Raw genomic sequence first — 22226 nt, 5'->3', positions numbered from 1 at the left:
GTGTTAGTTTTAATTGCCACAGACACCTCCCAGCGACATATCTGTGGCTTCGGCCGCATTCGTTGGATTCTCACCAACACATAAATTCACACAACTAAGTTCGGTGTCACCGGCTGAGTTCAAACGCCTCGACAAGATTTGAGGGCATTTGCTGTTTGATCCCATCCGAGACTGGATGGATGAGAGATTAAAGCGGCACCACGTATAGACGACCGTAAGCAAAACACAATTTGCCGTGTGTTTAGCCGTCGGTGCTGAGGGCTGATATGATTCATATGAACAGACAGAGAAAGCGCACGAGAGAGAGAGAGAGAGAGAGAGAGAGAGGACGATGGAGAGATGGATGTGGGGAGATAAGCGAAGCGTCTGCGACAAAGCGCTAAGCTAACACAGACATCCCGGTTTTGCTTTCCCACGGGCTGCGCAGTAGGGCCCCGGTGAGTGACATCCACACAGCCAAAAACATCCCATCTGCCCCGGGGCGCTGTAATCAGCTTATCACTCTCAGAATGACTACATCAAGCTTTGACATACATTAGCAGCACTTCTGGGATCAAGCAACTTACAGTCTCAAACCCACACACACACACACACACACACACACACACACACACACACACACACACACACACACACACACACACACACACACACACACACAGGCAGCCTCTGCATGTAAGCAGCAGGACATCGTTAAACATGTACACAACACTCTGCAAAATCATCACAAACAAGGCAGAGACACGCAACATGCAAACACAAACTGTGCTAGCATTCTGACAAGACGCCAAAGCCCAGCTGATCTCTCTGTAAATATGGACATATGGTCGGCCTCTGCTGGAGAGAGAGAGAGAGAGAGAGATGGGTCTTGGCCGCCGTCCTCGTGCGTCCACAGGGAGAGCGCGACAGGCCGAGTCGTCTCATCCTCCCAGGACGTTCGTTCCTTTCCCAGAGCTGGAGCATTTAGCCTTTCGGACTCTTTACGTCGCCCCTGGGAGCGGGTCAGAGGTGTCCACTAGCGGTTATGCAACGGCGCATAACGGCGGGGTGAAAAGGAAAAAGGAAAGCAACGGCGATGCCAGGCTGACGGGCTGCTTATGTAACGCGCACAGATGGGTCCGGAGCGCTGATGTGAACCGTGGGCATCATGTGATGAGTCGCTCAAAGCAAAAACTGTGACAGCTTGGAAGGAAACCTGGCGCCGGCCGACTGCTTTGCTGTGTTCTCCTTTTATGTCCAAGTCAGAAGCTGCAAATCTCATTTGAGGAAATTTACCCGGAAAACAGAACTTTGAGAACCTGGATTTTGATAAACACTCCTTCAAATCATTGTGACAATGTTTCCACTGTCAAAGTGGCTAATAAATATCTGGAGAGCGACCACACATAATTGAATTTCAGTGCTTAATACTAGTCAGCCAGCTCCAACCCTGGGACCACGTCCGCTTAAAAGCTGACACATTATCTGCTCACTCCTTCACTTTGCGCCTCCTTCACCCATGTTCTGCGTCGTCCTCTTCCACTCCTGAGTCTTTAAACTGCTGCGATCAGTCAGTCTTTCACCCCCCCCCCCCTCAGATTTGCTGGCTGCTTAATCAGAGCTGCCGGGGACATCAGGCGCCGCCGTCATGCTGCTCAGCCTCAGGCAGCGATATTTACCGTTTCCAAAAAGCCTCCATTCAGCCACATCATTAAAACCAGCAAATGTTTGTGAGAACGGTATATCGAGGCCTTGTTCTGGAGGAGATCATGCGTCCAGTGATGTAAACAGGCTGGGTTTTGACACGCTAGGCCGCTGCGATAAGCCCCACGGAGGCACGAATCACAGCACAGCTGCATGCAATTGTGTAACTGCGGTGGAGGCTGCCAAACGTCAGAAGTGGCACAGTGAGTCAGAGTCGACCAGGCTGAGAGGAGAAACTGAATGCGATGCCAGGCGATGCGACACCCGGGCAGCGGGAGCCTGAGTTTACGCCAAGTTGCATGATGGGAGATGTAGGAGCTGCTGTTCTGGGACCAGGCGTGCTGTGGAGAGTAGCTCAGTCTCCAGGTTGAGGATCATAGCGAGAGACGGTGCCCGGTGTCCGTGTTTTGGCCGGTGGGACTGGAGTTGAATAAACATTAACCTCCATTATTGATGTCGGAATTTGATTTGACGAGGCCAAACACCTGCCTCTGCTGAACTGGACCCGCACCAGATCTCAGATTATAGATGGAGCACTTGGCAGCAGCAGCAGCAGGAGTTGACTCCTAGAACACAGGGGGAGTCGGAGGAGAGGCTGTTCGCAGCAGATACCGACGGTACCCTTGAAAGTCAGGGAGAAGGAAAACAGGAAGCAGGACATACTTGAACAGGTTTTATTAACGGTTTAGAACACACCACGGTAAAGCCTTTCACACATCTCCCTCCTTTGGCCGCTGGCGTCCTCCAGCTGATAAACAGCGAACCTAAAGGAAGTGGAGGGTGGAGGAGTCGGACCTTCCTCGCCGCCGCCGCAGCATACAGGAAGCCCAACAAATACACAAAGTCTCGCTTTCGGCGCAGCGGGACGCTCTCACGCGTTCCGCTCTGAAGGTGCGACTGCTGTCTGTATTTTTAAATGTGACCCTACAATAACTGTAGCAGATGTGTTCACATTGCAGCAAGCAGACGACTGGATTCTGTACAGTCTCTGAATATTAAATTACATTTTTCCAAATAAATATTGGTCCATTTTTATTTGTATACCAAGTATATCTTCCTGAGACACTTTTAAAAGCACAGACATGGTTGTACACATAGATATCTTTCTTTATCCATGAATATACTCAGTCTTATTACCTCTTACTCTTTTGAAAGCAAAATAACTTTTTCATGCTACACTTACTCCAACCATCCACCCCCATCACATGACATGTGCGCTTATCTGTGCCAAGACATACATAGTAAAGAGGCTCCTTGCTGCACCAGTGCAGCAGAACCCCCGTTTCAGATGCAAACACACAAAAGTAGACAAAGTTACAGTCAGATATACACACGGCACTAACTGCAGATGCGATCCTATTCACTGTAAATGACCTCAAAGTACGTCTGTGCAATCAAGTGATTATTTGTGTGAAAGTTTGTTGCTTAAATGGCAAAACCATAAAGTCAAGGTATACACTCACATGCTGACAAAAAAGAGAGTGTGTAATAACAGTCTTACAGCCAAAACAAGTTTGAAAGTACAAATGTGTAGGGAAGCTTTTTTTGTGACATTTCACAGTATCAGCGGGGTCCTGGCTTTCTCAACAGCTCTTCAACAATAGCTAGCCAATTTGTAGTATGGCTTTACTCTGCCAAGCTCTGGTACACACACACACACACACACACACACACACACACACACACACACACACACACACACACACACACACACACACACACACACACACACACACACACACACACACACACACACACACACACACACACACACACACACACACACACAACCTGTATTTAAGGAACAACAACTGCAAACATCCTCTGGCTTCATGTTCACCATTTACACAGGTCAATTATTGCTTTCATATACCATTATTGTTGTATAAGTAGGAAAATTAACAGAAATGTATCGTCCTTTACGTTCTGCAAGGTAGCGGCCCTGACCTGCAGCCCAAACAAACAAAAAAAAGAAGAAAACACACACAAACGTGTACGTTCCAACACTGAGTCTTCATTGGACACAAGTCCTAGATTGTCCGTAAGTCACGTAAGGCAGTAGAATATGAACAGACGGGCCTTCCTTCTTTGAATGTGTCTAAAAACGTCTGCTTGCCTCTTTATTCTAGTCTTTTATAGTCTATACGTTAGAGACAGCGTTGTTGGCATCCCGGGCCTGACGGATGCCGTACAGCCACTTGATGACCCGGGCATTCCTCTCGATGACCGAGATGCCGTACGGCACGCGTTCGCTGGCTCTGACGGGGCCGTCGTCCTCGTCGTCCTCTCCCCCCTCATCCCTCGCCCGGTCGGCCTCGTCGCCGCACTCCGAGCTGGGTGTGCTGACGCTGCGGAGCTTGGAGACCGACACAATGTCCGAGTTGGCCCTCGTGAAGCACTCCACCCCGCCCATTCCCTCCACCTCCTCTGGGTCCAGCCCGCAGTAGTTGAAGAAACGCTCCAGGTCGGCCGTCGCGCGAGAGTAGCGGTCGCTCAGGTCCGACTTGGAGCGGTGCAGCGACGGATGCTTGCGGCCGGACCCCCTGGAGCTGGCGTTCGATATACGGGTGAAAGCAGGCGAGGCGGGCGGGATCATGCCCGCTCTGACCAGCATGGGACTGGGCGGCAGGTAGGCCGGCGGGGATGGCAGTGTTTGCGAGGGGGCGGTGAGCTGCGGGTGGGATTGAGGTGGGTTCTGAGAGGACGGGGGAGGCGGGGGAGGAACCTGTGGGTGTGGAACTTGTCCCTGTGCGGTCTGTCTCGGCCTGACCGGGGGCTGCAGCTGGACCCTATGGACCTTGCTCACCTCAGCCTGAGGCCGGACATCCACCCTGCGCACAGTTACAGAGTTAGGGGAGCTGTAGGGCACTGGAAGCCCAATGCGGGGAGCTCGCGCCGGGACAGGTGGTGGGCGATGGGTGAGTTCTGCAGAGGTTCTGAGGTTATTATTAATGAGTGGAGAGGAAGTGCAGGAAGAGGTGGAAGACGAGTTGGTGGTACCGTGATTCAAGGGTTTGAGGTTGTTGAGCAGTCGGCTGCTCCTCTCCTGTTCTGCTGACAGACTACTCCCGATGCTCTTTGCCCCAGATGATGGAGATGATGATGAAGGGGAGCTGGAGAATGATGATTGAGAACAGGGCATGGGTCCGTCGCATACATCATTAATAAGATTATTGAGAATATCCAAGTTAAGAGCGGCTCCTCGTTTGGCTCCCGGCCCCTCTCTTCCCCCTCTGGTCTCCACATCAGCTGGGCAGCGGGCAACCTTGCGGGTTGGAGGAGTGCTAGGGGAGATCTGGCACTGCAGCATCATTCCCGAGGGAACCAGGGGCTTGCGGATGATTGGTGCTTTTATGGGGGCCTGGCGGTTGAGGGCCACCTGCTGGCTCTTAACGTACTTGGCCTTGTCAGCCTCCAGGCGCTCCACCGCACTCAGTTTACGAACGCCGGGCTCAGCTTGGCGGCGGAAGTAGTCCGGACCCTTGTTAAGTAACCGGAAGGGCATTGCGGAGGTGAAGGGAGCTCCAGCCAGGCGGCCGTCTGACGGCCGCAGGGTCTCCACCGGCATAGTGGGAGAGCTGTCAGAGAGAAATTTATGTCAGTGAATTTCAAAAAGCAGTAACACATAGGAGGAACCTGTGATTCCCTGCTCTGTTTTAATTGTGATCGGTGTAAATAAACACATAGTTTACAGTTTTATGGCTTCATTGTGTCAACCAGAATGTTGCACGTACAGTGTAAACTCAGTCCTGACAAAAGCTGGATAAGTGGGGCTTTAATGGTCAACCAACCTTTGAGGTCCCACATGTCGGCTCTAAGCAGCTCTTTTGTATTCCCTTGTCTTCGCACTCTGCTACCCCTCCTCCCAACCTCACCCCACAATCCCCCTTAACTTCCTTACCGGTGTCTGTGCTGCAGCTCTCACTTCTGTCTCCTCTCCGTCGATCCTCTTGTTCTTTTTCCCCCCTTTAGTCTGGGCTCAGAGAAAGGCTTGTGGGTGAGGGTCACTCTGTGTTAAATTCCACATCGGACCCGGTCAGGCCACCTCTATTAGCTCAGCGCTGACCCAGAAGCACAGACGGCTGTGGATCGGGGTCACCCGTCAACCACAGTGCAGCCGATTGCAGACTTTATCCGAAATGCAGGTCCAGTAGATCCCTCGGCAGCGATAACGGCAGCACAGACGCTTTTTACAATCCTCTCCACAGTCTCCGTCCAGCTCCCGTCAGGCTATCCAGCTGTGACTGTCCACAAACTCAGCTGGAGAGTCCCACAGTCCTGGAGAGGGTTCAAAAAAAGACATGAAGTCCAAAGTCAGATCAAGGTAAAGCGCTGTGCTCTCAGTGTGGTCTCGCCTAAACAAAAGCATCCCCAAACACCGATGCGCACACATACACACTCTCGCTCTCACACACATACACACGCACATACACACACTCTTCACCAGCTGACAGGCAGAGACTCTTCAAACACTGAAGTGTAGCAGACGGGACAGGCTTTAATAGAGAGTCTGGCTCCTCCCAGCCAGCCAATCACACGCCAGGCCAGAAGCCTCGGGGGGCGGGACAGCAGACGGAAGGCGCGCTCACATTGGTCCGACTCGAAACCGATGCCGACCAATTGGACCCCTCCCCCCGATCGCAACAAAACACTGAGGCAGGGTTTTCATTCAAATGAAAATTCTTTGAAAGGGAGAAAGGGGGTAGAGAAAGAGAAAGGAAGACAACGGGCAACACAGCTGCAATTTTTTTTACATTGACTTGCATCAAGCTCAGTGGGGTGCTATGAAAACATTGTGAAATGCAGAACGCCTGCACAACTGTTCCCCCTTTGTTTCAGTGGCAGCAGAGACAAAGTGACCATCAGACACAGCAAACAATGGATGCTTATCCTTTTCCAAATCTAAGTCTGCTTTAATTCGTGCTTTCATTGCATTGAGGTGATGCTGGAAAGAGTTTTCAGCATCTAAAAGCTCACGGTGACAAAGATGTGACCGTTTTTTTTCAGCCTCTACATTTAAAGCCAAAGCTGCTCACAAACACTCTTAATTCTCCAGAAAAAACAATTTCCCCCCTCACCCACCACCACTCCTGCTCACTCCTCTTATCTATTACCACAGTAAACTCCAGGGTTACATCACACCCTCTTCGCAGGCATGTTTTCCTCCCTTCTCCTCACCCCCACACCTTCACATATCTATCCAACGTATCCACACATTTTAATTAGTCTTTTTATAACTCCTTTCTTTCCTGTCCTCCCTCCACATGTAACCTCGTTTTTCCTACGCATCTTCTCTGTTGCTCTCGTCCCCAAACCGTCCAGCAGCAGCAGCAGCAGGCAGAGAGCGACGGCAGCCGAAAGCTTTGAAAACCCAGAGACCTGCGTGCACGGTCACACGCTCTGCTTTCATCATCTCAACAAACCAAAGAGTTTTAAATAGTGCAAGCTTCAATTAAAAGCCAATCGCTTGTAGGAAAATAAAGATCTACCGACATCACACTATCAAAAGCCCTCAGACACATCCCTAGGGAATACACTAGATAAAATGAAAAGTATTATGAAAACACAAGATAGAGACAGAGAGCAAGATACGAAGCGGATGAGGATGACATCATCCCATGTGAGAATATAATATGTTGGACTAACACATTCTGAATGACCCACAGCACAACAAGCAAATTCAGGTGTGTCTGTCTCCAGGATCAGGAACATTAACAGTAAAGCTAGTGTTAGTGAACAAGCCCTGCACATTAAAAAAATGTCCAAAATGTCCACAGCAAGCAGAGTTGGATGTGCAACAGCCGCTCCAAGATGGATACTGTACGTTGTTTACACAATACACATATAGGTGATGTTTCTTGAAATTGCCTAAAAAGAGCAACCGCTACCTTTAAAATGTCTCCAAACGCCACAGAAATGCGACTAAAATAGCTCAAGGTAATTACACATATTGTCGTATTTGTGTCCATCCATAGAAACTTATCATAAAGAAAGACAAATGTCTGGTCACAGAAACCTCAGCCACCCCAGGTTTAGCGTGCTGTGTCATTACACACCCTAACCCTCCCGGAAAAAGAAATTCCCTCTGGTCTTTTATGTCCACAAAAAGGCCAGGGTCCCAAAGAAAAACTGGACTTAGTCATTTCAAGGAACTGACATAAAAAATGTAATGCAGTTTGAAGTTTCCACCCCTGTTTGTGTATACACTTCTATGACACACACTCTGTCAATTGTTAAGGGAATTATAGGTTATCTCCCAAGCTGCTTTAACAGTAAACTCAGAGCTGTGTGTGTGTGTGTGTGTGTGTGTGTGTGTGTGTGTGTGTGTGTGTGTGTGTGTGTGTGTGTGTGTGTGTGTGTGTGTGTGTGTGTGTGTGCCCCTGCCCACCCACGTTAACTCATTTCAGCTGATAATTATAATCCCACGATCCACTCGTTGAGGCTCTTTGTTACCTGTTAGAGGTGGAGAAACAGAGAAAGAGCGTCAGAGCTACCAACAATAATTACTGTTGCAAGGGTCCAATGAGCTAGAACAAAAGACCAGAGCGGTCAAAGAAAAGGTGCTGAATTAGTTTGCAACTGTTGAAGAACCGATTTAAAGGCATGTAAATTGAAACCTAGCTACATTCATTCACTGAGAGGAACCATCTATGTGCAACTATTGTCAGGCTGGATGGTCCCACATTCCTAAAACCACCCGCCATTGTCATTAATTCCTCATCGTACATGGCCAGAAAGCTAAAACGTCAGTGGACGTGTGTGTGGATGCAGATTTCTAGGAACAAGCACCAACAGTCTTTTCTGTGTCTCTCTAACTTTCCCTTCATGTTCTGCAGCTACACAAACAACTGTCCTCCGCAAACAGTGGCAGGCAAACCACAGGCACGGACCACAGCTTGGGTCAGTTATCAGAAAACTATGCTAAACGCTGAGGAGCTGTGAATCCCTTCCAGCTGACACATTAGTGGGTGATGGTGTGCATTTTTATGTCTGTAGTGGGTGTTTGAAGCACTGTCTGTGCTATGTAATGTGATGCAGTAAAGAACATGCTTGTTTTAAAGGGTGGCAGAAGAGTTTTGTTTTCTTGTAGCAAACCTAAACACACGAGGAAATGTGTTTTGAAGGAGAGGAAAGAGGAAGGAGGAAACACAGGCCATATCGGATCCTTTCTTTACTTTACTTCTTAGAGAACCTCCCGAAACACCACGAGAAACAGGAAGATGCAGCAGCAAACACAGAGACAGGAACCATGTGCATTTGTGCGTGTATTCCTCGACGCCAGCCAGCCTGTCATATCGCGGTGGCCTTGGTCCCGCTGGACAATGACCCCAGACTGCATTGAAAACACGACCCCACCAGAAAGCGATTCCTGTCCAAAGTCAAAGAAAAGAAAAACACATCTATCTAATCCAGCAATTAAATAAAAAAAGACTCCCATACTGGAGATTCCAGGTTCTTTGATATTTCACCTTCACTAGAGGAGAGAATAGAAACACGGGCTTTAACTGGAGCCAGTTAGTCAGCAGCGACCTTTCAGGTTCGTCGCCCACTGGAGGGACGAGCAGGAAACGGTGACGCATTTCACAACAGGACGCATGTGGGGAAGACAAAAACAAACAAGCGTGCTCGGCCTGAGTGCCTGCTTCTGACTGTGTGTGACCAGCAGGTCAGTTTCACATCCATGTATTTCTGGACCTGAGGCTTTGCCACAAAGTCACACTATGGGGGTTAGAAGTAACGCTGACCATCCAGTCCTACCAAAAATAAATCAATTTTAAACATTAATAACATAAGCCCTTCTAGTTCTGGAGAAATCAGTGTGGTCAACCTGAACTATACAAGACTGATTAATGGAACAGAAGAATCAGTTCTTGTTTAAGACATAAATTATTAAAGGATCTGTCTGTTAAACTAATGAGAAATAGGCCTTGACCTGTGTGCAAACATATCGGACAATGTGCATGCAACGTAAATCAGCCAATCACGCCCCTGGGACTTGCAGGCTTTAGCGTTTAGGTCAATATAAAGCTTAAAGGAAGAGTTCAAAAGGTTATCAGCCACTCCCCCCCAGGGCCGCTTTAGGGAGCTCCTAAAACGGCTAATGAAGACAGAGGGGAGGGCACCGGAGTGCGATTCAGCCCCTAAAACACCTGGCTTCACCAGACAGGCTTCTGCAGCCATCAGCTGTAGCCACATGCTCATTTCATGCTGGAAAAGCTCTTGATTGCATAAAGAACTTAGTTACATGCATGACTGAAGAGTCTGGATGAATTACACAACTGTTATACACACTGGGGTCTAGTCAACGTCAAACTCAGCTATTGAAATCTTATGCATACAGTTGTTTTAGCACCTAGCTCCATCACTGAGCTGTGCATCCACAGAGGTCAGCATCCTCATTTACATGGGTACGGCTTTTATGGCACAACGACACCTTTGAGTGAACAGGAAAAGAGATAAACATATGACACTAGACCTTTGTCCATTTAAGGCAATAAAAAGGTTAACATGCTCTTGAAAGATAAACAACTAATATGCAGAACTACAACCCATCAGAGTGATGCATGTCAAGGATCCTAACGTAGCCTCTAGGGTGAAATACCTGCTCAGCCACAGAATTTCTCCTGATCATGGAAAATGTGATCCTTCACATAACCTGTGGTCATAGAGGCCGAGACAATTACCGCTGCATACTGCACCTCTGCATCAAACGCACACCTCGGCTTAGTGCTGCAGCAGTCCAGCCTGAGGGCAGGCAAAAAGATCCCCCCGCATTCCAGAGGCACGCAGGCGGGGACGCAATCACATACTGCGGGCCTCCTCCGGCACACAGTGTCGCTGGTGGGAGGGAGAGTGGTCACTGGAGTCGCCGCCGTGGCGAGGCCTCACTGTTGGCTTGGATACAGGCAGCGTTTCACTAAAACACACACCGCCGGTTGCACTCACCAGCACAAACGCAGTCGCACGCTGGACCCATTCTCCAGGTTCAGATCAACGAACTGTCAGATCAATTGTTATGTGCTCGGTTCTATAAACAAAAGGCACCTCTGGCACAGTCCCACTTTCTGTTTGCCCACATGAGACTTGTTGGTACAATCCACGCACTCGCCAGTGTCTCACCGCGTTACAGCTGACGGAGGGAAAACTATCCCGGAGCAGAGTTTGCCAAATGTTATAATCAAGACCAGTATTTTTAGATTTGGCATCACATCAAGGACTCGGAAGGACGGGCAAGAACGCAGCGAGGACAATACCTCCTTCTATTATCAGTTGTAAGACCATGTGGATCACAGTCAAGACATTAGGCTTGTCGTCACTTCACGCTTCAAATATTAACAACCAAGATCTGTATTTATATAAAAACGGGAATAAAACAAAGAAGATGACAAAGTTGAGCCTGTTGAGGAAACAGCCTCCCTTCCTTTTTAACGCACATGAACACAGCCCCACATCCACTCACTGCAAACACGCTGACCCGCTCGAACAGGACTAATGGGAGAGTTGACTTTTTACTTACATGATGGCAGGAGAAAACAGGAGGTGGCAGACACTTCTAGTCCCCGAAGTGCCACTAGAAGGTTGGAGTACAACTAAGCAAGGCTGCTTTCAGCTTTGGCCCAAGCCCCGGCGTGCCGGCGTGCATGTGGTGAGCAGAGTGAACGTCAACCTGAGCGCGGCGCGGCTCCTAAGGTAATGTTCTGCCCTCATTCTCCTCCCACCGAGGAAGACGCCGCCCTCTCTCCCTCTCTCTCTCTCAGGAAGCAGGAAGAGAGGTGGCGGGGCGAGAAGCGAAGGCTGTTTTCTGGCAGCCACGTGATGATCCCGGCGCCCTCTTCATGGTCACAGTGACGTGTTTGAAGACTAATTTCCATTAACCGTGACAGTTACACCAGTCATACAGGAAGTGGAGCCAGAAAGAAATCTCAACGTCGCGGAGATCTATTATCAGTAAAATCTGAACAGTTGGGAAGAATGTGATCAATCTATTGATTAAGTTTAGAAAGGTTACCGTTTTGTGATTTTACCTTCATCACCTATTGCTTTTGTTAACTTTACAGCTGATAGTCTTTATCAGCTTTAGATCCTGTCTGAAAGAGGAGCTTTCTTTGGAAAGGCCAAGTAGTAGGTGCACCATGATAAACTTAAAAAACACCTGCTTCGCTGATATTCAACATCAAATAACCGCTGATAGTTTTATACAAATGATGCTACATCAACACACACAACCACGCAGCAGGGAAACACTGTAGCCTCGTTCTCATTTCTTTAGATGGGAGCACAGCGCCGACGTAACCAGGCTGCACACCTGTGTGCTGACATCAAACTTAAAACACTTTTTTCTGCTTCTCCATTTTCATCTTTATTGAACTACTTCTCCATTCAAACGGTTTTAGGGGAATGTGTGTCATACGTGACATAGCTCCTCATTCAGAGCTACAATACAACCACTGAACCACTAATAATGTACAATCAAATGACTGAACCACATGTCTTGAATAGCAAATGAGCAGACAGACATTACCTTGGGAACATCCTTTAAGACATTTTTTTTCGTTGTCAGAAGATCAATGTGATGACACACTGTGTATTCTAATGAGTAAGGAAGTTGGAACAGGAAGTGGAACAACAGAGACCCAGGGAAAATAAGAAGAGGATTATCATTACGGCCAAGGTGTGGTCAGGAATATCCTGTCATTACCGGCTGTGGAGTAACATATCTGTATGTGCTCTGTGAATTTCTATAAAAGGATTTGTGTTCAAACTAAACACACGCTGTAGCCTGCCCTATAGGTGCACACTGTGGACGACATGCCCTTCATCCCAACTCCAACTACAAGCACGGGTGCAGATTTAAAAGGAGAGGGCAGGGTGGGGTGCGCCAGACCAACCTCCCTGTGGTACAAGTACACGTGCATACGAACCCATGCGGAAATTCATGCACCCACACCCTCGTAGCGGTCAGTTAATTCTCCAGAGGAAGCAGCAGGGAGCGGACTTCGTCTCCGACTCCTCACTGCAGAGGAAAACTAAGTAGTTCCTCGGAATCCGTATCGATGGGACGATAGAAACGTTTCAGCAGGGTCAACAAAAACACCCCCCTACCTTCACACTCTCCTTCCTTCCTTCCTTTATTCCACGCTCCTTCTGAACACTGAACCTGGCCGATATTTTAGGTTACTCAGCTCTGCTTTATACATCTCTATTGTCAAGTTCACCTCTATAATCCACTCACCCACACTCTCTCTCCCTTTTATCCTCACATCCTCTGAAACAGCCTCTGTGTTGGGGGTAAAATATTCCCATCACAATACCCTGTGAGCATCTCAACCTCCATGGGAACCCAAACCTTTGCTTTGAGACACTGAGGAGGCAGGCGGATTAGTGTCTTAGCGTTAAGTGTGTGGTGCCCTGTTATTTGGCTAAAACAGCCATCACAAACAGACAAATGCTCATTTATTCAAGAGTCTACATTGATGCTATTTTCCTTCCTGATTCATAACTAGGAATATCTCATAATAGTGGGCCTCACTATTACCTCAGCTGTAGTGCCTTTTTCTCATACCAGAATCAAAAGTGCATTAGTCCACACACACACACACATTCCTTGAATACAGGAACGCACCAGGCGAACATCTCGCATTACACACGGGCACGTCCAAGCAGGCCCCGTCTCACTGCATCCCACCTTGGTGAGGATACTGAACTGCATGAAACCGGAATCACAACCCTGGAGCAAGTATCAATACATGACCTTTACACGCGCGCACACACGCACGCACACACACACACACACACACACACACACACACACACACACACACACACACACACACACACACACACACACACACACACACACACACACACACACACACACACACACACACACACACACACACACACACACACACACACACACACACACACACACACACACACACACACACACACACACACACACACACACACACACAGAGCATTACAGCCAATGGCTTTAATTGGATAATTCTCTCTCTGCAAATGATAAACACTTGATCAGACAGTGACTCCATCTTATTTTGAGACAAGGTGGGGACAGTCAGACATGTCACACGGAAACAAAATGACTATGCAAACAATACACAACACAGTACATGGCAGTAGTGGGTACCATTGTCACACCACTTTCTCATCACGGACAGTTTTTAAATTCAACATGCTAAATCAGCAGAAATAGCTGCTGGGGTTTGATTGTTGCCAACAACAGAGGACACTCCGCAAAAAGCTACACTAACAGTCAGTTAATTCAGTTTAATTCATAAAAGACACAAAACAATTTCTTAATTCGCAAACAAAACTATGACAAAATGACAGATTTAGCCGAGACAGATGCAGAAAATCTGCCAGAGACGAGCTGCGACAGAAATAAAGAAGGAGATAATAAAGGAGAGTGAGACGCTGGAGCAAAGCAGCTATATTTAATGCCAGTCTGTCAAGAATGAGAATATCAAACAAGTGCAATTCTGCTTGTGAAGTAAGGCATCAACTCAAGGCAGCCTTATTTTGCTGTGCTGTTCTGCTGTTAAAAAGTCTGAACTATTTTCAAAACTTTGCCACAGTTTCATAATGTGCAGCTCTGACTCCTCTCACAGTCACTATTTCTCAGGAAAATGATCTAATGTGTTGGCAGGGAATTGTGTAAAGGGTTGAATCCAATTATCAGTTTAAGTAAACTGCTGCAGGCAGTTACCATAACCTCTTTGTAACTTGATAATAGAGTCAACAGACTTCATAAAAAAACAAGAACAATGCTGTAACTGCAAAGGTAACAACCACAAAGGGCTGCATGTCTTCCAGCAAACATATCTGCAAAATGATATGCAAACCGTGTCAGTGGATTTTCTGTACAGGAAACAGAGGTCAGCTGCAATTCAAATTGCTCGATAGACCTGTTATCAGCCCTGACAACATGTGTTGGCTTTTACAGGCTCAAACACGCTGCGAAACAGGCAGAGCAAATATGTCAAGGCCTGTATACTGCAGAGAAACAAAGGCTACCGTCCCACAGCACCAAAACACCACATGACAGTAAAAGCAAAGTATGCTTAAATAAATAAATAAATAAATAAAAGCAGTGACGTTTGTGTCTCTTCAGCTCATCTGAAAGAATGCAACACTGACTTCAGTAGAACAGAGGACATTTTACCTTGAACTAGATGAAGTGATGCTCTTGGCACAGTCAAGGACACTGGCTGCACATGTCCACAGGACATTTTATTTAGTGTTGAAGGAGATGACAGCTTCTGTTTTTGATGTTATGTTATTCAAACACAAATGTCTTCCAACTTAAGTACTACTGATGTTGGTAGATACTACCAAGAGAAACCTAAACTTAATTTCTACCAATTATATGGAAAAGAACGACGTGTTACAACTCAATCACCACTCTGTCTTAACATTTATGATGCTTTGGTCAACCTGATCAACAACCCATCACAATGGCTTTGTGGTCTCAGCATGACACGGCTGCAGTAATCTACATGGAGACACGGTGAAGCTGTTTGTTTGAACTCTGGTTAGTAGGTCAGTGGGTGCGATGAGGAGGGGGCAGGGTAAATAATAATGGTTAACGAGAAGCATGTTGCCAAACAGCATCTTTCAAAATAGGCAAAAGGACAGAGGCGGCGAAAGGCGGCCTTCTGGGAAACTAAACAGAAAAGGAATGATGAAATGAAGGCTGGCATTTAGACTCATGCCGTCTGTCTTGGAGAGGAGATCATCCAAAACTACAGACACAAACTGTCATGCAAATGCTCTTCCCTACACACAGTAAGGGTGTGTAGGAATTCGTGTAGACAAACAGATGAGCACACACGCATCAAACTACATACTGTATTTGATTAGTCACCGCTGACTCAGTTTCAACTGTCTGATTCTCAGCCTCTAATCTAATTATCATAAATGACTTAGTGCGTGGGGTGTTACAAACACCACAGGTACGACACCACCTGGCAGACATGCAAAACTCAATTTAAATAGATAATGAAACAACTGTATTACAAAACCCCAATATCCCGGTTTCATTTTGTTGCACGTCAAGGCCTGATCAGCCGTCAACTGCATTAAAAACAAATAATTATCACAAAGAAATACATTTTTGCTAGAAGCAATCATTATGAGGTTTCTGGTGACCACAAGTCAGGTTCTCTGCAGCTCACTCGTTTACACAAGTAGAATCATTTGCATGTGAGCGATCAGCACGTGAGTCCAGAGCAATTTGACCTCCACGGTTGAGCCAGAGACACAGCACGACCGGGAAAAGGACTCACACTGACCTCATTCCTCACGGGGAACTGGCCCAAACTGGGAGCACCCAAGGGCCAATGGCTGAAGGGAACTCCAGCCACATGACTCCTACTGTCTAGGATATTTGGGCCAGGGACGGCTTAACTCAACTGTGAAACCAGCACAAACACAAGGGTCTCTCTTTGAAAATTGAGAGATCACATGTTTTAGGGGTTTGCTCTGTTGATCAAGCACAGGATAAAATACTGAAGCAAAATTATCATCAAAAAGTAAAACCCATTCATGATTTTTTATTTAAATCTTTTGATTTTACATTACAAGTATGTTGCATGTTTTTGTTTTTGAAAATTACATCCTGCAGTTCCTGCAAATACAATTGCAGCATCTTTATTTAGTATTGAAACAAAGAAAAAGCTGTTAGAAAAATTTGTTCATCCGTTATTGTGTCAATTGCTAATTCATTGATATAATACTCACATTGTGACTTGTGTGTTTCAGGTGAACACTTTCCAGCCGAGGCTAGAGCTTGACGGCAAGCAAGGCCCGAGCTGCATTTGGTTTCCACTGCGCCGCTGTGAGACACCACAGAAAGACAGTTAGGAAGAGAAACAGAGCAAGACTTCGCACAGTCAGCAAAACCATGCAACGGTTTGACAGCAGCCAGACAGCAAGGGTGAGAAGCCATGCAGCTTCTGAGCCAGTCCATGTGACACAGCGTTCTACACACAACACTCCAGCCAAACTTTTCCAGTGTTGGAAATTATGTTCACTTAGAAGTATAAAGCCTGCACTGAGCATAGAAAAATAAAGCACATTTCCCTGTTGGCTACCACGGTTGAAGCCACAACTAGAGAAGCAGTACACAGCCCAGGCCACAGTATTATTTGCAGAGTATTCATTGTGATAAATGGTTCGGTGGCTTTGTACGAAAAATAAAACATAATTTCCCAACTAATCACAGGCTTGCGTGTAATAAACTTGTTCTGAAGGAGCCAGCATTAGCGGCAGCGGTTAGTTACTCTGTTTTGCATGCAGTTCAGCAGACTGACGTAACAGACGAGATTAAACGTTCTAGCACGTCCGTCTGTCAGATACGTGGAGCGCGGACTGTAGTATCACCACCACTGACATCTACCATAGGGCATAATTACAAAGGATTCCCTGGTTTTCTGCCAGACTGGCTGAATTCACAGCGAAGCATTGCCGCCACTACAAGCAAAACACTGCAAAATGAACAACAGGGTGGTAAAAGTAGATGATGTCCTGAGGCACTGGGGACTTACTGGAGAACAGCTTCAGAATGCTTCAGTTCAGGCAGTGAACCAAAAGGTATTTCCATTACGTAATCTTCTGGCCATCATGGTGGTAACATTAGAATATTCAATTTAGCATTATATAAAACAGAAAGAGCATTTTGCCAGCAATTTGTCACAGCAGAGAAGCTGTAACAAGCAAATATGTGGTTTTGATAGCAGTGATGTGAAAGTACACCCCATGGACAGAACACTAGTGGGCTGTGGTGGGCCTGTGTCTCAACTTAAAAACCCCATAAGCTTCTTTCCAGACACCAAACCCTCATCCTCTTCCTCCTATTTGATGTTTTCCCTGGTTTCTAATGAAGGAAGCCAAATCTCCATGGATTGTTCAAAAGAGAGATGTATATGACAGTAAACACTTCTGCATCCCTGCCATGGACTGTTATTCACATTAAATAAAAGTACACCTTTCTAGTCTTAGCAGGGGGTCTGTGGACTGTTTTTCTTGTTTTTCCTCAAGACAAATACTGGCTCACTAAGGGACCCGTAAAAAGTTACTTTTCCAGGCTGCAGGATGCACATTCCTGACCTGGGAATGATTAAGGATGGAAATTACAAGGTGGAGTTTGTTGCTGTGCAAGAGGTGAACAGATTGCACAAAACTTGAATATGAGCCAAAAATTAAACCTTCCCTATACTTTGCAGTTAGTTTCTTAACGTATTATAGTTTACTGTATATTAAACAGAATGTCTTTCAAGGAATGGAGCCTAGGTGAAAGGGTCCATCTGGTAAGATGGTCAGATGATGATGATGATCAGAACTTTAACATTCGGTTATTTTGTCATCCATGAAACATGTAGAACCCATAGACCTCTACTCTAGCGCCATGCGTTTTATGCTGAGTCTGGTCTCAACCTGCTGACTCAGAGCGACTGCAGCCAAGCACATCCAGGAAGGGACATCTGATTCAACAACATTACTATTCAGGTCTTCACTTCCTGCTCTGATGGAGATAAAGGAACTAGTCGCCTGCCTCTGGAGAAAAAACCTAAATACATCAACAACAACCAACACGAGCCCCTGTGAGACCTTTGAAGCCAGACAAAAGGTATTCACATCCTCCAACACTCAGGAGCGGACTTCCCCTTTCTATGTAAAAGTCATCATGCTACACTATTCTGGGAATTCAAGACCCCAGGTAGGATAGGCCTAGTTTCCCAACACACACCCCCAGTAGGATTAGGCAGAAGTGGAGGTTACCCACAGGCTAACTACAGGCAAAATAAGACATGGGCAAAGAATGTGTGACTCACTAAATCCATAACAACAGCCTCGTCGTAAATCAATGCAGCCCAAGATTGTAGTGCTTATGATGCATTTAGGTCACAAAGTTTATCAAGGGCCTCTCATATCAACTTGCCTAATCTGGGATTGTAATGTCGCCATCTTTGATTCAGACATATTTTAACTTGTACTTCTCAGTGGACTGGATCCAGACCATCATGTAGATGGGTTTAAAGGCTTAGAACACTGTGCAAACGCTTCACGGCGGCTGCAGGTGTTTGTAAATGGATTTCTAAGGTAATTAGCGTCTCAATAAAAGTCAGTAAAAGTAATACATTTTTATAACATTGTATGTTGATACACGAGGGGCACACACGTAGCAGATGCGTTTTTTCTCTTATGCTAAGTGGAAGAAGCTTCAGATGTTAAAGCCACGTTCTACAGTGAAAGGAGCCGTGACGTGAACGCGAAGCGATGTTTTTTACGTTTGTCTTTTTTCGCTTTAACGACCCTGCATTGGTTAATGTGACGACTTTCATATGAAAACACTTACCTCCCTGTTTCCAAGAAGATGCTGTTTATGCTGTACAACACATAACTTAGCAGATAACTGGAGACGCCGGTTTATCGTTCACCACGTTAACGTTTAACAGGGTCCACTTTCACAGAAACGTTCAATTGTTGGCGCGGTTGAGACCATCTGTGCAGTTTAATTACTGTGACACAAAACACTGTGATTAACACTCGAAAAGAATAATAAGACGCTTATACATGAGAAGCACACTATAATTAGGAGACATCTGTTGGTTCTTAATAGCTAAATCATCTTCACCTTATAGCTCATGTGTGGAACACATGTGGGACACCCCCAAATGAGCACACTTTGGTACGGTCGGAGTTTCCCTCATTGGTCGGACTGAGGCTTTTACAGTTTTGGAGGACGCTGCGCCCGCTACCTTGGCAACCACTTTCTCTTCTCGCGAGAATATAAGTTTGAATCAAAATTCTAAAAACAAAATCGTCTGCGATACAAAACAACGAGTTAATTTAAACGCCGAATAAAGCGGCCTCAGTAGCCTCAACATTTTCATTGTTTCTACACTTGTCATGTTACAATCCTCACAGTAATATTTTTATAGAGAATGATTCATTTTATTAGTTTTGGAAAAATGTTGTGTAGGTGATAATTAATCAAAAATTTTTTGTATTATTGGTTAGATTTTAACTACTTTAGATAAATACCTTAATTATATTTATCAGAAAGCACAAATTTAACTAGTGTTACAAACAGACCTAGATTTTCTTTTTTGCAAATGTATCAAATCTTTTACCTCAGTGAATGACATTTCATCCCCTCAAAGGCCTCTGAGAGGATAAAAAGCTTAAAATAACTCCTTGTTTTCAAAAAAAGGATTAAAAGTAACTAAAACGAGTGCTTTCTGTATTTTGGTAAAAACATTTACATTTCTCAACAGGAATCATCAGTTTTTAGTCTGTTGAGTCATTCTGAAGCTGAATCTTGAGAGGTTAGTAAGGTTAAAAGACCACTGCAGTTTTTCCAAAATAAAAACACAATCTGCCCCCTTCAAGGTCTCCTGAAAGACAGAGGGGGCCAACGGGGGGAACTGGGCTCAACTAATGACCAACCAAGCTGGGGGATGATCTAATGTTTTGGCAACAACCTGCTTTAATTAACTAATTCAGGATGAACTCAGCTTTAAGTAGAGCAGTGTTTTTCCTGCTCTTTCTCCACATGCGTGCAGGGAGGATGCAACACTTACCACATTGTTCCCACGCGGATAATCGTTGTTTTCCTTTCCTCAGAGACCCGAGAGTTCTTTTTTTCACATTCTGCGGAGGAGTAACTAAAACGCCTGGGTACGTGGAGATAGGAGTGAGGGTGATGCCATCACGGCTAGTACCCACTTCATCAAACCACACTTCTTAGTGTGTGTTTTGTGAAAGCTGTTGCCTAAGGAATCCCACCTCGCCGTCCTCGCCGGCATTATTTGAAAAGCCAAATGATAAAACAGATTATGTTTTTAAAAATAGACAGTTAAAAAAGGCAATAATGTGCAGATACATTATTTACCAGAAATATTCAATTCATCATATGCTGTATTGCGCTGCAGTGAAATTTGGGGCAGTGTTTTTTTGTCCACTTTACTAAAGCCTTCTGCTTTTGCAACCACAGTAGAGCTATTGTCCCCGTTTTTCCAGTGGAGCTAATGTCTAACTGAAGCCAGCTCAAGATACAATCCAGTACACGCACAGTAAATCCTGTGATCATTTTTGAGTAAAGCCTGTATGCTTTTTCTTGTTTATCTAAATTTAACCTGCAAACATTTGAGAGCAATAAATTAGCACAGATAGACAAACAACATTTAGTGTGTGCCAGGTTCCAGAGAAGAGGAGCCTGAAGCTGTGAACCAGTTTATTAAACCAGATCAAGGAGAAGAAGTTCATCTGAAACATCAACAACACACACCATCTACAAAATAATCTTTCTGAACACGCAGTCGCAGTGAGTTGAGAAAACATGTAGAAGACAAATGACATTGATGTTTCTTTTAACTTGACACGCTCAGGACAAGCTCTGGCGTCTGACTGTGTTTATGCCTGTGTTTAGTCAGGATGTGTACTTCCTACTAACTTGAGCACGGTGAGCGTTGCCAAATCTCTTTTCCCTGTTACATAATCTCCTCATCTATTTGATGGACTACCTGAAATTTGGCAATCTTTCACTGCCACGTCTTCAAAAACACAGGCTTATAAAGTGCAAGTATTCATAAAGTGTGACAGCTCCATCATCAGTTATGCTTCTTGTGTCCTGATGTTATTTACATACCTTGACCTTTGCCCCCCGTATGTCGCACAAAGACCCATTAAGTTCAAATCTGTACCCTGACCCTAAGATTGTTTAGCATCAACTATCGGATATTATTACTGTGCCTATGAAGCATGTTTTAAAGCCAGTAGTTTGTGTAACTCTATGATAAAAATAACGCTACCAAAACGAAGACCTGATTTAAAAGGATTAAAACATCTACTGGCAGAAGCTGAGCACAAACAAGATCATCTTCAAGCGATGCAGCAACAGAACTAAATACTAACTCTAAATTAAGCATAAGAGACATTTTATATTTAGTGTTTCCATTTTTGTATTACACAAAACCGCTTCCCCTACAGGGAAACCGATTTTCCACAGGTTATCATTTTACCGCTGTTTACAGCCCCACATGCAGCACTTGATGGCCTCTTCAATGACTTCCTGTTGAGGAGAGGAAGTTCATAGGGGTCCAGACTTTTTGCCCAGCCGTCAAATCAATGGACTTCAGAGAAAAGGAAAGCACTCGGATGCAACGTCATCAGCCGCTGTGATTGTTGTGGTAACGCAGGGTGTAACATGCGGTAAAGCCTGTGGCAGCGAATATGAGGGAGCGTTTACGGTACACGCTGCATCGTCCCGTGGACTCATTAGGAAAACCTTCCACTCAGGACACCTTTCATTAACAACATGGAGGAGGAGTCTTGATCCTGCTAGTTAAGGAAGACATGATTAATTCTCACAATCTTTGGTCTCCACCGACTCCTGGAGAATAAATGTCTCTTTAGCTGCTAACTCAGAAATTATTTGCTAACTTGCAGTAATGTTTAGAAGGGAGTCTTCAGTAGGTGGCTAATGAAATCGCTCCTGTGATTGTTTTATAATATGC

The 22226-nt window shown here is 45.7% G+C and overlaps 1 protein-coding gene across 4 annotated transcripts; it reads right to left on the bottom strand.

Moving 5' to 3' along the window:
* Positions 1 to 2343: 2343 nt before the first annotated feature.
* On the bottom strand, positions 2344 to 20439 carry wu:fa11c10 (protein FAM110A). 4 transcript variants are annotated; one of them, XM_029157031.3, is made up of 4 exons: positions 20292 to 20439; positions 16447 to 16541; positions 5585 to 5961; positions 2344 to 5261 (listed from the first exon to the last, which is right to left on the bottom strand). In XM_029157031.3, the coding sequence occupies exon 4, from the start codon at positions 5249 to 5251 to the stop codon at positions 3824 to 3826; it is 1428 nt and encodes a 475-aa protein (XP_029012864.1). In that variant the 5' UTR covers positions 5252 to 5261; positions 5585 to 5961; positions 16447 to 16541; positions 20292 to 20439; the 3' UTR covers positions 2344 to 3823. The 4 variants fall into 4 exon arrangements, with proteins under 4 accessions (XP_029012864.1, XP_029012863.1, XP_029012866.1 ...); XM_029157030.3 differs by lacking the exon at positions 20292 to 20439 and adding an exon at positions 19064 to 19224; XM_029157033.3 differs by lacking the exons at positions 16447 to 16541; positions 20292 to 20439 and adding an exon at positions 19064 to 19081.
* Between the last annotated feature and the right edge of the window lie 1787 nt (positions 20440 to 22226).

This window comes from Betta splendens, chromosome 7 (genome assembly GCF_900634795.4).
Source record: "Betta splendens chromosome 7, fBetSpl5.4, whole genome shotgun sequence".
Classification (NCBI taxonomy): Eukaryota; Metazoa; Chordata; class Actinopteri; order Anabantiformes; family Osphronemidae; genus Betta; species Betta splendens.
This window is presented reverse-complemented; position numbering and strand designations above follow the sequence as displayed.

Bases quoted from the DNA above. Each gene is read 5' to 3' on its own strand.
- wu:fa11c10 (XM_029157031.3), bottom strand. From the start codon at position 5,251: ATGCCGGTGGAGACCCTGCGGCCGTCAGACGGCCGCCTGGCTGGAGCT.